Here is a 16,040-nt window from a genome sequence, read left to right on the forward strand (position 1 = left end):
TGGTTAAAATCTATCTCAGAAGATACTGGATTTTACTGGTCCTTTTAGGTCACCTCCAGTCATCCTCAGTAACATATTTGGCCACCAGTTTGCAAGTGTGAACACACACACACACACACACACAACTGCCCTTTTACCACTGCTTTGAATACAAAGAGATGCTCATTCAAGGCCATTCTTTTCCCCTAAATAACTGTAGTTACCTCCTAACTAGTCTCCCTACCTCCAGGCCAACTTCTCTCCATTCCTGGTAAGAAGGAAACATACCCATGAGACATCTCAGGATGTTGGTTACAGACATCATGTCCTCTAAGTGTATAGTGGTATAAAGGAGGAGCAGAGTCTTTGGAGCCATGTAGACATGAGTTCAAACCAGCTCCATCCTCTGTGACCTGTGTGACCTTTATCACCTTTGGGCATCAGGATCTTCATCAATTAAAAGGAATAACAAGCTCTACCTCCCAGAGTCTTTATGACAATGAAGTAACAGTGCCTGTAGAGCAGTTAGCATTGTGTCTAACGCAGAGTAGGGGTTTAACAAACATTACCCCCCTACTCTTCTTCTGTTAGCGGTAGTAAGGGTAGTGAGGGCATTGGCAGGGGGCATGAAAGGACAGTTGCATTTTTCTTCATGTGACCTTTCCTTATGAAACACTGGTAGTACTAGCACCTTATCAGTTGGTGCTCCCCTGCTGAAAACATCTTGGTATTCTGCCAATAGAATTGGAATCCTGCTTAAATTTATTTTCAACATAATCCTATGGAGGGGTGAGAGGAAAAGGGAAGGAGGGGTAAAATCAGTGGTGAACAAAATAACTTTATAAAAGAAAAAAAGAGGTTGTAAGTAAATTACAGTTAGCTTGGTCTCTTTCAGTTACTTTGATTCTGTTGCAAGGTTACCATATAAGACATGGGGGATGCCTTTTCCCTGACAACTTTCCTTTGATAAGCTGAATAGATAGATCAGAGAGCACTTTTTCTCTGTCCTCCCAGCAATCATTTCTTACCTTAATAAATCCAGGGGGACATTCCAGTGATTTTTCTCTAGTGGAATTTTGCCAAATAGACAAATAACATTTCCTGCCCACAAGATTGTAAGAGAACGCAGAGCCTTCCTGTCATTAGTAAGGCAGTGAGTGAGTCAATTCTGCTGAACGCTGAAGAAAAAGGGAAGACCTAAATGAGTATTTCTCTCTTCCGCTAAAACTTTTCAGTTTAATCCCTCCCTCCCTGTCCAGACCCCAATTGTTTAGAGAGGTGTTTGCTGGGTTCACATTTATTCAGCAGTAATGATGTTGGAAATCAAAAGGAATGTTCCTTTGCAGTTTAGCACTCTCAAGGATGAAGCATTTTCATTCTTGCTATAAAGTATTGGGTGAGTCCATTTTTATGTAAATGATGTTGGTGGCCAGAAAACATTTAAGAAGTCCAAGGGTATTGACTACTTGGTGGCAAGACAGACATCCCTTCTCCATTTCCCACTCACAATGCCCTGACATTCAGGCATCTTCTCTGTGGTAGGCAGCAGTTCTTCCATGAATGGAAAGTAAAGCTGGATGCCTTACACAGAGTTGTGTCTTGTAGAAAATGTATTACAACCACTTTAGCACATCTCTCGGCAATGGGCCATTCATGAAAATATGACAATGGCTTCCTTAGATAAACTGCATATTTCACAAGGAATTTGGTTCCAAGGGATTTTAATCATGGCTCAGCGATGGCATTGCCCTGCCAGAGAGCATAGACGTCTTTTCTTAGGGAATTAGGATAGTCTGCCCTTGCTGTCTGGTGATAGGGATCAGCCACAGCTGGTCTTTCTGAACTATATGTCAATCTCAAGTTCAGTTTTGGAAAGGGAGATGAGAGAAAATTTGTGGGTGGAGGACTGAAGACTACAGAAATGGCCTCAACGCTAGTTTTTATTCAATAAGTGAATTAACTTTTTTCTCTAACTCTCATTGACAAGGTATATAACATACTTTTTTTTTATCCATCACAGGCCATGTCCCTCTGTAGCTGACCACAATTCCTCTGATGTGCCTTCACTTTAAATCTACCCATTCTCCTGTTTTCTCTTCCAGGTAGCTATAGACTTCACCGCCTCCAATGGGGACCCCAGGAACAGCTGTTCCCTGCACTACATCCACCCTTACCAGCCCAACGAGTACCTGAAGGCCTTGGTGGCTGTAGGGGAGATTTGCCAAGACTATGACAGGTACGAGGCTTTTGGTCGGCTCCGGCCTTGTCATCTCTCTGTGGGTTCTGAGGACCCCTGGCTAATCCTTGGCAGAAGAATGAAAATTAAGTCTAGCAGCTCATCACCCAGAGGCTCATGCAGGGACAGAATAAAACCTTACCCCAAATTTAGAGAGACTAAGTCCATGCCATGTTCACCTTAGTTATTGAAAAAAATATTTTTCTCAGATTTATTTCATTGTTTTTGAAAACCACTGGATAGCAATATTGGTTTTCCAAAGTTTTAATATGTGACTTGCTCCTCAAAGTTTGGTCCATGAGCTTGCAGCATCACCTTGGCGTTTAGTTGCTCAAACCCCATTTCAGGTCTGCTGAATCAGGATCTGCATTTTAGCAAGAACGCCAGGTGATTTGAGTGCACTTTCGAGCTTGAAAAGCACCCGTTTATTGGACATTATTGCATCTAGTCCTCATATTAGCCCCTACGTAGTAGGTATTACTTAACAGAAAAGGGAAATTGTTCAAGGAGATTGAGTCGCCTGTGCCCTGTCCCACAGCCAGAGGCAGGACTTGAACCCAGATTTATCTCATTCCATAGCTTAAGCTCACAATCACTGTATTTCACTGACCTCTAAAGATATTGGTAACTTTAGCAAAGGGTATGCGTCTGCCCACGTCTGCCCACATACACTTACATGAGCCCATCAAGTGTTGTAGGAAACATAATTTTGAGATCAGATAGATATTATATTTATTTTTACTTGATGGTAAATACTGACCTTTCCCACTAAGATAATTCCCTATAAGAAATTATTTGCAGAAATAACATTAAATTACATTTATTCTGCATTTCCAGTATTTTCAGGTTGAGATGAAGTTCTCCATGTGTTTGTTCAAGAGGGCTTTTTGAAGTCGAACCAATGTAAATATAAATTTGGAGAAATCCCAAGTGACTCCCCATTGTGATTATAAAAGAAACCTAGTTAATAATGAGCAGCAACTAAATGACTGATCTTTTAAGCCAATAAAATAATGAAAGCAATTCTATCCTCCAATTTCAGAGAAAATTTAGGGGGTAGCATGATTTCTGTTCTGTCTAGTCTCATAATTAATAAGCATATTAAAAACAAAAACAAAAAAAACCAACAACTATGGTATCATAGAAAATGGCACAAGTCAGAAACCAATAGGACCAGTATGCTTCCTGCAGGCGAGTCTCTGGATTCTGCACGATCATTGCCAGTAACTCAGATGGGAATGAGGGGGGGTTGGGAATGAATGGGCAGTCCAATAAAATCAAAGAGCTTTCAACAGCCCAGCCAGTGTTATTCAGTGGCACTCAATTCCCAGTCAGGACACATGCCCAGGTTGTAGGCTCAATCCTCAGTAGGGAGCATGATTCCCTCTCATCACTGATGTTTCTATCTCTATCTCTCTCTCTCCCTTCCTGTCTCTGAAATCAATTTTTTTTTTAAAATAAAAAGAGCTTTAAATATGTGGGCTCTTTCTGACACTTCCCCTCCTAAACATTTAGAACAGAGGGCAACAGCATTTCCATGACCTTATTGAAGTGATACTTTTTATATATAATCTTGAGATAGGGAGTATGAATTTCAGCTTTGATTTCCTTAGGCCCAAAATACAGGGAGGATCCCTAAAGAGGTTCATAGCATATGGAGATTTCTACCACAAAAAAAAGAAGAAAAAGAAGAAAGACAGCTGTGAAATTGCATCTCCAGTGTTAGGAACTTCCTAAACATACTCAGCACACCAAAACAGTAATTCTCACCCTTCTTTCTGTCTCTCTCTGTCATTTCCTCTCAACATACACAAATAATCTAGGATAATTATATATATAAAAGCCTAAGTGACCAGACAACCAGATGGTACTATGACGTAAACTGACCACCAGGGGGGCAGATGCTCAATGCAGGAGCTGCCCCCTGGTGGTCAGTGCACTCCCACAGTGGACACACCACTCAGTTGATCAAGGGAGCCAGACTTCGAGCTTACTGCTGGCAAGCACAGCTGTGGAGGGGCAAGCCTCTCCTGCAGACACTCCCCCTACGTGCCGGAGCTGTGGTGGTGGCAGGCGCAGGGGGGTCTGGCCTGGGCTCAGGCTCCCCCCAGCCACCTGCTGCTTTGCACACTACTTTGTGCTGTGTGGGATTGACATGGGCAGTGGGCTGGAGCCCAACGAGCTGGAAGGTAAGGCCGGGCTGTGGTGGCACAGAGATCCACTGATCCACACAGGCCAGGCCGAGGGACTCCCCCCTTCCCCCAGTACATGAATCCATGCACCAGGCCTCTAGTATGTACGTAAAAGATAAGGAGAAAAGGGGAAAATATCTTCAAGAATCTTATTAACTTTTAAACTTTTGAAATGCTTATAAAAGAAATAAAGTAGGTAAATGCATTTGATACATGTTTCAAACAATAGGTGCTTAATAACAGAGCTGACTCGGACTCGGCAGGGGAGAAGGTTGTATAAAAATGAATTCCAAAAAGGAGGTTGGTAGGTTGTCTGAAAATAACATGCTGCCTGTCAGCACCCTCACTGTGGCCCCTGGCAGTCTTGCTGGGTGGCCTGGAACAGGATGCTAAACCTCTCTGTTTCTTTGATGGCCTTGCAGGCCAGATGTGGAGACTCTGATTAGAGTGAGCCGCACATCTTTTAGCGTTGTTATCCCTTCATAATGTGAGCCAGAGTCTGGGGAGCATTTTGCATTCCTTCAGAATAACGGAATCAGAACAAAAATAAGATATGACACCTTAGGGGTTATGTGAAAAATCGTGATTCTCTTTAACACCTTAATAGGATAATTCTTAAGTTATGGGCCCCAAGTGGCCAAGAAAATCGGCTTTCTTCGACTTAGTGGAGCACATATATATGCATGTGAATGTGTCAGCTCAGCATAAAAATGAACAAACACCTAAGGAAGAAAAGGAGGATTGGAAAGCCTGGGCACTCTTTGCAAAGACTCCCTAGCAGACTGTGTAAAGCAAGCTGCTCCCTTGAAAACTGACAAGTGCCCGCAGTTTCTCCTTTGTGTGGGCGGGTAGGCAGTAGACAGGCAGAGTAAGGGAATTTCAAGCCTGGGCTTTGGAATTATTTTTTCCTCACATCAAAGTCAGTGGGGTGGATGCTCAAAATGAAACACTTGCACAAAAACTGACAGAAGGCACTGTTCCCCCTCCTGCGGAGACACAGAGGTTTTGCAATCCCCAGGAGCCTTAGAAATTCCTGCCAGCCTCTGACAGCCAAGGGGTTTCTTTCTGTCGTGTACAGTCATTGCTAACAGGTCCCCACGAGGGGATCCGTGAAGTAGAACAGCTCCAGAGATGGTAAAGGCTCTTCTCGGGGTGGCCTTGAGGGACAGCTCCTTCCAGAAACCTGGTCCTCAAACCCAGAAGGCAATCCTGCCAGCCTGGTCTGGGTCTGGGCCCCGGGAAGACACCACCACTCATTCTCTCCTAGGTGATGCCACAAACACAAGCACACACATGCACATAGGCACATACATACACATGCATGCAGATGTACACAGGCACACATGCGCGTGTATAGACACATTCACACGTGCACGTGGATGTGCACACATGCATACACACATGCACAGCTCATATATTCCCAGTTGGTTGTAGTACTTGCCCAGTTCCTGGCAACAACTTGGTCTCCTCCAGCTGCTCAAGGCCAAGATGATATCCACCCCTTGGGCCCACTGAGATGTGCCTTTGACCCCTGCAATATCCTCTATTGAAAAAGCTGATCTATCTGCCATCAAGAGAGTATAGACATTGACTACATTGCTTGGAAGTACAGACTGCCATTTTACAGATGTGGCCGCCCCAGAATGAGACAAGGACATCAGAAATCGAGGCAGCAGGCTTCTTCCATGATGTAGAAGTACCAGAAGTGGTACTTCTACCACTGGGTGCAGTACGGGGAGACAAGGTTAGAACTGAAAGCCAGTCTGAGCGGTTTTTGAGTGTGGAGGACCAGTGTAAAAATCAGAAAGCGGATTACAACCACAGCGATACCTTTCCATATCCTACCCACACCAGTCAGTGCTTCTCACCGTGGCCACGTGCTGGGACCGCTTGGGTAGTTTTAAAATATGCAGATGCCTTCGCTCCACCCCAGAAACTCTGATTTAGTTAGGCAGGTGTGCATCCTGGGGGAATCGGGAGTTTTCATTCTAATGGGTATCCAGAGCTGAGACCCAGAGTTCAGTCAGGAGAGATGGGTTCACTGAAATAGCGAAGAGCCCTTGCAGGACCTCTAGGTGCAGGCACCTCAGATGGGGCCCTGAAGACAGACAGAAATTAACAGAAGACCAGTTTCCCCCCAAGCAGTTCACAGTCTCATGGGAGAGAAAGGCATGTACGTAGATCCTAGCCCAGCGTGGCCAGAGCAGCTCTGTCCCTTGTAAGAATGGGGACGGCATGAGGAGGGCAGGGTTAGCCCTTTCTACTGTGGGAAGGTGGTCAAGAGGGCCTCCTGGGGAGGGTGAATTATGCTAATTTTGTCTTTTGTTGCTTTTAGTACATGGATGGACTTACTCTTGTTATTCTGAGTCATTAGACCAGACCAAGCTCCCTGGGAAGGCTAGTCCACAGAAGTGATAGGAAGAGCACTGGGTCCCGGTGACAGGTGGACCTGGGCTCAGACCCCAGCTCTGCTGCCTCTGTTCTCCTTAGGTTGACATTCCACAGGCCTTGGTTTCCTTGATTGCAAATTAAAGATTTACCTAACTTCCCTTGCAGAGCAGTTGTAAGGATTAGATATTAAGTCATTAGCTAGCACAGAGATGTGAAGTTCTGCATAGGGAATATAGTCAATAATATTGAAATAACTCTTTATGGTTCTAGGTGAGTACTTGAATTATCACGTGGACTGTAAGTTATACAATTGTCTAACCACTATGCTGTACATCTGAAAATAATATAAAATGTCAACTCTAATTACAAAATAAGATTTTAAAAAATAAGTGTATTTAGCAAAAAGAATAAGTAAAGTAGCTAGCACAGGTTCTGCCTGTTGTAAATAATAACTAATAGAGGCTATTTAATACTCAATTTATTTTTTAAAATAAACCATACACAACAGGGGAAAGAACTAGCGTGTCAAATATAAAGGTAACTTTGGACCGATGACCTTTAAAAAATTGGCTTGTATACCCCTAAAAAAGAATTTTGTAAAAATACATCACCTTCACACATTTTTACATTGAAATCTAATGTTTTCCATCATGAGTTTAAATGTGATAAAGAATGAAAGTTCTAATGTATTATAAATATGGACATTTAAAATAAAATTCTTATGTAACTTTGTGAATGCGTCCAGGAGAATCTAAATGCCATAGCTATTTGATACCTACCATCATCCATTTTAAAAATGTATGAACAAGCTTTCCATTTTGAGTTGAGAATCTTGTTCTTTCTTTGTCGTGAACTCAGATTTCCATTTCCTTCCTTCACAGAATTCATCATAATGTACCCCAAATTTTGTTTTGAAATTCTTTTCTTGATCACTATATCATGCATTTCTATTATAAATATGTGAATATAAATATTTAAATTTCCTTTGATGAAAATATTCAAAATACTTTAAAACATCTTCTATGTATGATAATTTAGTTTTTAATATAATTATTATTAGTGCACAATTCACCAAAAGAACATAAATATATTACAAGTTGTAATATCTAAGTATTGCCTATAAAAACTCTTAATGAAATAGGTTGGGGTTTTTTTCATTAGTTTACTAATCTGTAGATGAATGCCAGCTATTACTAGAATGGGAAAATCTAGCTTCAATTTTAATCCAAATTTTGTTTTGTCAATGTGAATGCTAAGGAAACTTGTTCTTAAAAGTATTTGGTAATGGAAAGAGTTTTACTAGAAGTACTATTCAATTCTAAGTTATATATCAAGAATTGCCCTAACCGGTTTGGCTCAGTGGATAGAGCATTGGCTGAAGGCTGAAGGGTCCCAGGTTCGATTCCAATCAAGGGCATGTACCTTGGTTGTGGGCACATCCCCAGTAGGGGGTGTACAGGAGGCAGCTGATTGATGTTTCTCTCTCATTGATGTTTCTAACTCTCTATCCCTCTCCCTTTGTCTCTGTAAAAAGATTAATAAAATGCATATTTTTAAAAAATCATATAGTGGTCTATTATCAAAATACATTTTAATCACCTATCATCTGACATCAGCACTCTTACAATTTTTTAAAGCAAAAATTGGCAACTACCTGACTTGCAAAAGGATTTGTTTCCTAGTGAATCATTTTCATTTAGAATTGTTCCTGTAGGGTTTTTACATTCTGAATCTTCACCACCACCCTGCTGGAGCAAGGCACTGTGGTGGTTAAAATTCAGAATGAGTGAAGGAGAAGTGTAATTATAAAAGGGAAGGGAAGGGAAGATGGGAGTGGAGAATTGGTCTTTCCATCACAGGTTTTCCCAGAAGATAATTTCAGCAAAGAATACATAGAGAAGTTCAGAAATTGAACACTGATTTCCTTAAAAGAAAAAAAGAAAAAAAAACTTTCATATCCACAGTAGGACTTTGCATTTTTGCCTTTCCAAGTACCCCAATTTTAAGAGCACTATTTTATTAAATGTCTAGGTGTTCTGAAATGCCATTTTGCTCTGAGTTTATCTCCATTTTCTTGTGCACGCCATAATTTCTCCTTATTTTTATTAACCTCTTTTCTTTGTCTCAAAGCCTTCCTGACAGGGAGGGTGAAAGTGGTGGTTGAGAATGAATCTTCCATCCGGAGACCGTGGCCATTCCCTAGGAAGTCAGGACAGCAGGCCCATTAGCATTGAAGACCATAGGCTCTTTTAATGCATTTTGTAATATTTTATTCCAATAGGAAGAAATATTGCCTTTACCAATGTGGTGATATGCCCCTGATTTTTCCATATTGTCAGGTTTCACCAGTCATTTTTCCAATGCTTACTAAGTGGCCCCCTTCACTCAGTACGAGTGAGTCCAATCTCTTTTTCTTTAAGTTCTTTTTCTTAAAGATTTAAAAAATTGGTTTTGAGAGAGAGAGAAACCTGGAGTCAAACCATCAACCCCCTGATGTACAGGATGACACCCAACCACTGAGCCATACCAGCCAGGGTTCGAGTTCTTTGACAGGCTGGCCTGCGGATGCTCACTTGTGTGTGCAACTTGCCTTCTCTTGCCTCTTACCTAAGACTCCTCTATGCTTGGTTTTTATTTTTAATCTGGAAGAGCAATGTTCAGATTCATTGTGCGTAGGCTTGAAATGTTTCCCTTACTGTGTTTATTAGCTAGAGTCTTTGTGATGGCTAACTTCAGAGAATTCCTGTCCTTCTGGCTCATTAATTATTTCTCTTGTAGGCCAGGCATTTTTTTTCTTCCTCCCTACGCTTCAAACTCAGTTACATAACAATTCATCATGCTCAGCAAATTTCATATTTCCATGGGTGGCTTAGAAGGTATAGAGAAATATCATTAAGGCTACAACACTGGTTTGGCGATTAGAAATGGAAGAAGCCCTGGCCAGTTTGATTTGGTGGATAGTGTCAGTCCATGCACTGAAGGGTTGCAGGTTCAATTCCAGTCAAGGGCATGTACCTAGGTTGCAGGCTTAATCCCCAGCCCAATCCGAATATGTGGGAAGCAACCAACCAATGTGTCTCTCTCACATCTCACATCGCTGTTTCTCTCACTATGTCTCTCCCCCTCCCTCTCTAAAAATCAATGCAAAAATATCTTCAGGTGAGGATTAACAAAAAGAAAAGAAAAAGAAATGGATGGTATATTGGGTCACACCCCTCCTAAACTCATTAAAGAAGAAAATAAAGGGTATAGGTGTTTCTCTGTTTTGACTGTGAACCATCTCTGAGTTTGAAGAACCAGGATCCATCCTCCATCCAGGAAAGCTTTCTTCCAGACTTACCTAGAAAATACCTCTGAAATTCCCAGACAGATTTCTTCCCACACCTCCTGGCCCTTGTTGTGGTTAAGGACGAATTGCTGAAGCCAAGTATTTCCAAGGACCAGAAGTATTTTTTTTTTTCAAAGCTGTGGCTAATCCTTTATAAGCTGTTGTCAATTTTTATTTATCAGCATTAATACCTTTTCTAATACACACTAGATGCAATGTCCCACAAAACTCATATCTACACAACCGTGAGGAAAAAGAGGAGCTGGTGATTTTCCAGAGAATTAAGTCTTCGATTTCAAAGAATTCTGGCTTCCTTGTATCCCCAAATTTGATCAAATCAGCTGTGTTTTGGTAAAGTTTTATCAAAGCCATTATTGGCTACTAATTATCTTTAAATCAGACAGATAGGGGATGGATGAGAATCTGACTTCTCACTCAGCCTCAGGGGCTAGGAGGGTCCCTTTTGCTTACTGAGATGCTCTGGGACAATGAGAACTACCCTGGATTTTCTTTTCTTTTCAACTACACGGAACTGAGACAAGAAGGAATTGTTCCAAGAAGGAATCTGTTGTGTTTTTTATGGGAGAGAAAGTGGATTTTAATAACCCTGTGGATTCAGACATTATTTGGGTCACAAATGTATGATAGTTGACACACAAGTGCCATGAGAAGGACACACCCTCTGACAAGAGCCATAAGCCAGAGCCCCCATTGCAACAATCCTCTGACAGCACAAAATTTGCCTAAGGATAGATAGTCTTATTTGTTGTCTGGTGGGGGAAGAAGGGTTGTTGCTGGAAGTGACAGAAGGAAATCATATTTAATGCTGTATATAACCATTGCATTATAATGGTGTAATAGAAAAAGGATGGTCTTTCAAATCACACAATCCTCCCTGGGAAGCACCTTAGGGTTTCTGAGACTTTTTTAGTCTTTCTGAGACTCAGTTTATTCATCTATAAAATGGGAATATTAAGTAGGTGAAATTTCCAGGGTTGCTTGAGAATTAAATGAGGACATGCATTGCCTAACATAGTTAAGAGTTAAGATATAGCATACACGAATGAATAAATTGGGAGAAATTTCAAATTGTATAAGAGAAACCAAGCCAAAAGATACATAGGTTTTCACAAGATTTTTTTTCTTCTTTATATGGCCACATCTTAATCATTCAATTCATGCATTATCTCATCATTAAATATTTATTGAGCACACAGTCTATGACCAGCATTACCCTGAAGGTAGGGGCAAGGGGCAATCTGAGGGAGGGAGGCAGTAAAAATATAAAGATATGAATACAAAAAACAGCATTCCTTTGAATTCAGGAGACAAGAAAAGACAGGTAAACAATTTATTGCTGCTTGTATGAGATAAAGAAATGGATACAATGAGTTCTGTCGATGCATCCGAGTTCTGTCAAGCTTTCTATTGCTTTTTAATAGCCCTGTGGATTCAGGCTTGTCTGAATTTGAACCGTGGCTCTAACTAGTAGCATGATCTTGGATTTCACTTCCCAAGGCATTTCCCCACTGGAATAATAATCTCTCCCTAAAAGGATTTAAAAAGATAGCATATACTTAGCAGTTGGCCTTAGGAGTTACCTAGTTCATGATCTTTTCAAAGGAAACAGAATACTGGGGGAGGAAGGGGGAGGGAGGAAACCCCGGTATCAAATATAGCAAAAAGTAAGGAAGAAGTTGCAGACTAATGACTAGAATGAACCCTGGGGATTATTCATTGATTTTAATTATCCAAGCTACTGCCTATCGCCACAGTTAATCAAGAAGCATGAGTCAGCATCTGGCATACCCGAACGAGGTAATGCAGGTTCATGTTTTTCTTCCTCCCTAGAAGATAAATAAAGAACTCCTTTTCTTTATTTCAGTGACAAAATGTTCCCAGCCTTTGGATTTGGTGCCAGGATACCCCCAGAGTACACGGTGAGTGAGTAGAGATGCTTTGCTGTCTCTAAAAAATAATTTGAGTTTCCTTCCCAGGAGTCTCTGTTCTTTTGGCCCTTGGTATAATTATGTAACTAGGGTCCAAAGGCTCAGAAATGGTTTTCAGAACCCACTAGATTAGGTCCTCAGACCCTGACTTTTGATAAAACCCAATCTCCTGGTATTCTGGTTGTTTATCTCAGAGTTCCAAATAAAAGCATTCATTGCTTAGCTTCTTACAGATATGGTCAGAGATGGAGAAAACACTCAGGATGTTGATCTTCAGTGGTTCAAAACCTCTCTATTCAGCCAGCCTTTTTGAGAAAGATCCTATTGATAACACCAACTGAGGAAGTCCATGACAATTAAGTCCACAATCACCCTCATCCTAGCTCTCTGAGCATCAGTCTTGTGTGCGATACACAGAGAAGTCCTAAGCTAGAACCACCCTGGCTTAGAGAATTGAAAAACTAAAAGCTTCCTATGAGGGCATTGGAATCCTATTTGGTTTTGTTTTTAGGGCATTTTGTTTTCCTCTTTATTTTCTTTTTTCCCATCACCACTTATCTCCCCCCTCCCGCCCCCCTGCCCCTATACCTTCTTCCACCCAATCCCAACCCCCATAATCACCATACTGATTTGGTTTTAATACTTACTTCCATGACTCAAAGAAGGCAAAGATTGTGCAGAGAGATGTGCACCGTACTGAGGTATACTGGATGTCCTGTGGGACATTCCACAGAGAATTCAACTCCCCGGGTGGGAGGGCCTTGGAGGGGCAGCAGAGTTTCTACCCCAGCCTCACCCAGGCCTCTGAGGTCCAAGTTAAGTGCAGGCAACACTGTCCAGGCACCAACTTCTCTCTTACTGGCTGTGTCTCAGTTGCATGGCAGGAGTCAGATGGAACATTTCCTCCCACACCAGAGCTGTTAGACCACGGCCCTTCCCCTTCTGTGTTCTTTTTGAAAGAGAGAATCCCTCTCCCTGTGACCACTGAGAGATCAGTGGATGGAATGGCGGGTCCCCTGACCTGCCCTCCTTGTCTGCCTTGTATTCTCCCCGGGCCTCGCTGCTGGGCATGCCTACAGAATTCTAGAAGCATTTGTTGGAAATAGAGCACATGGGGAGGAAGAATACAGAATAGGAGCTGTTGACTGGTGGCCTGTAGACATTATTCGGGCCACAAATGTCTGATAGTTGACACACAATTTTTTTTTAACTTTTACATATTGTTGAAAGTATTACAGATGTCTCTGTTTTCCCCCTATTGATTCTTTCTAGCCCACCCCTGCCCCCTACCTGGCCCAGTGGTCGGGTGTCTTTCTACCTATGAACCAGGAGGCATGGTTCAATTGCTGGTCAGGGCACATGCCTGGGTTGCAGGCTCGATCTGCAGTGGGGGGTGTGCAGAAGGCCGCCAATCAGTGATTCTCTCTCATCATTGATGTTCCTAGCTTTTTCTTCCCCTCCCTTCCTCTCTGAAATCAATAAAAATATATTAAATTTTTAAAAAGCAGGTCTAGAGACCCAAGAAAACTTCAGGCAAATAAAGCCTGTAAAATGGATGGAAGTCAGCTGACTTGCCTAGGAGAGGGCAGGGGAATGTGGGCCAGGCACCAACCGCAGTGGTTCTGATCTCCCACCAAGAGAAGAGAGTATTTTAACACAATAACTAATGACCGTTTTCTAGCCCCCAAGAGAGCCAGGGCTAGGAGATAACATTTGAAATGGGAGTCTCTGTAAAATCCCAAATGATCCCCTAATGTCCAGGTGCCAGGACAGTCCTCCTGTTTTTCCCAGGTTTTAGAAAAAAGAAGTAAACATGTCACCTTCTGGTAGGCCCTGGCAGCTAGAGGAATCTGTTGGAATATTACAAGATACGTGATTTTATCACTTTTCCAAAAGTAGAGTCTCTTTTACCTGCCTATATGGGCAAATCCTGCTGTCCAATAGCTCTGCATAGTGTGTTAGAATGAGTTTTAAATGTCAACAGCTTAGAGGGAGCTATTATAACCGTCACTACTTTGAGCAAACGGGGTGACAAGTTACCTTTTTTTTAAATCACTGGGTCCAAGCAGAGCTCAGCCCAATCTTAGCCTCCAGTCTGTGGCCAGTTCTTTCTGGGGTTACATATTTTTCTGAAATGTTATCTTAGCATTTTTTATATGCATCATTCTCCCCTCCTGCCAGCATTTATCTGATTCTAGAAAAATTTCCTGTCACTTTAACTCCACAGGGAGCTCACAATTCATCCTCCATCTCAGACTGACTCTGAGGAGGCTTAGAATGATTCCTGGGGCTTGACACCTAATGAATGGAATGGGCATTTGTTTGCAGACTCTTCCGCCCAGGGCCTCCTTCCTGGATTAAAGTTTTAATTCTCCTTCTTTCCTTCTTTTTCATTTTAATTGGTGTCTAGGTCTCTCATGACTTCGCAATCAACTTTAATGAAGACAACCCAGAATGTGCAGGTAAGTGACGATGTGAAACAATGCCAGTGTCTCGCAGCCCTTTTGTTTGCACATTTCCCATTTTAGTTTCCTCTGATGCAGTCAATTCGTGAGCATTGTCCATAGCAGAGGAGTAGCTTTCTAGATCTAAATAGACCACGCTACTCTAAAGGCAACAGAGAGCCATAATGACAGCAGAAAACTAAGAGTGGGAAAGGCAGGATGAAGAAGAGGTCATGAGTTTACAGCAAGAATGTTGATCCCCATTCTGGATCCCTCTGGCCAAAAACAGGACCAGTGTGCTATTTCAGGATAGAAGGGGATATAGCAAGAGCTGACATAGGCACAGACACCAAAAGGAGCCATGTGAATACAATTCATCAGTAATGGGACTCTTGTGGGCTCGTGGACATACCTTTATATGTTCAGGCAAGACTCATAAAATGCTAGGAGAAGCTACACTATCAGGGCTGTTCCTTCCAGCAGTCTCACCCTTTACTATTTCCTTGGGTCATGTGGTCTCAAAATGGAAATCCCCTTTAAATGAGAGGTTGACCATAATGATGTCATTCATCTGTACCACAGTCCCCAGCAGACAATTTTGCCCATTCATCACACACTTGGTGTGCCTGACCTACCTCAAGATCTTTGAAGGAGTTAGTCACAATACCTGCCCACAAGGACTTCAATATTTGGAATGATGGTCACACATGACTCCTATAAGTGGAATAGGGTGATATACACTACAACAGCGTCAACAAGGTAGTGTAAACACTAGAGAGGCCTTAACGCTGACTTGCCCAATGGCTAAGAGCATGGTCCTCAGAGCCAGGCAGACCTGGGTTTCAATCCCGAGCCTGTAATTCATTTGCTGAGTGACCTGGGACAGATCATGTAACCTCTCTTAAGTCTCAGTAAAATGGGCATAACATCTATTTCATTACAGTACGAGAATCTAATGAAATCTTATGGGTAAAGTAGGATATTAGGGAAAAGCTGATGGAAAGGATTGCTTTTTAATTAAGCCGTTAAAGAGAATGATTTCAGTTGGGGGTAGAGGCAGCAGTGTAATATTTTTAATCTTAAGAACATAAATGTGATGTTAAGGAGGACATTGGGGGAATTTAATGCTTTATCTGTGTGTGTGTTTGATTACAAATCTACTTGAGGAGACTACTGAGCTACTGATCTTTGCCAACTTCATCTTAGGAATTCAAGGAGTTGTGGAAGCCTATCAGAGCTGCCTTCCGAAGCTCCAACTCTATGGTCCCACCAACATCGCCCCCATCATTCAGAAGGTGGCCAAATCGGCATCAGAAGAGACTAACACCAAGGAGGCATCGGTAAGGAGAGAGGCAGTTTGCCTGCTAATGGGAGATTGCCCTTTCCAACTGGATATTGGTCATAGCACCCATCCCGTTCTGACAGTACATTACAGCATGTGTGAGTTTGTACAAGCGACTTCACCTTCTCCTAACCTCAGTCTCTTCATCTGAAAACTGGGGATAACCATGCCCATCTCTG

General features: G+C 42.1%; 1 protein-coding gene across 4 annotated transcripts in view; it reads left to right on the plus strand.

The window, feature by feature from the left end:
* The window catches only part of CPNE4 (copine 4), a 325,568-nt gene that overhangs the window by 302,112 nt on the left and 7,416 nt on the right, over positions 1-16,040 (plus strand). For all 4 annotated transcript variants that reach the window (XM_036431485.2, XM_036431488.2, XM_045579294.1 and 1 more), the window contains exons 11-14: positions 2,082-2,215; positions 12,012-12,066; positions 14,486-14,537; positions 15,726-15,859. In XM_036431485.2, coding sequence (XP_036287378.1) covers positions 2,082-2,215; positions 12,012-12,066; positions 14,486-14,537; positions 15,726-15,859 — 375 coding nt within the window. The remainder of the gene's footprint in view (positions 1-2,081; positions 2,216-12,011; positions 12,067-14,485; positions 14,538-15,725; positions 15,860-16,040) is intronic.

This window comes from Pipistrellus kuhlii, unplaced genomic scaffold (genome assembly GCF_014108245.1).
Source record: "Pipistrellus kuhlii isolate mPipKuh1 unplaced genomic scaffold, mPipKuh1.p scaffold_m20_p_11, whole genome shotgun sequence".
In the NCBI taxonomy this organism is placed as follows: Eukaryota; Metazoa; Chordata; class Mammalia; order Chiroptera; family Vespertilionidae; genus Pipistrellus; species Pipistrellus kuhlii.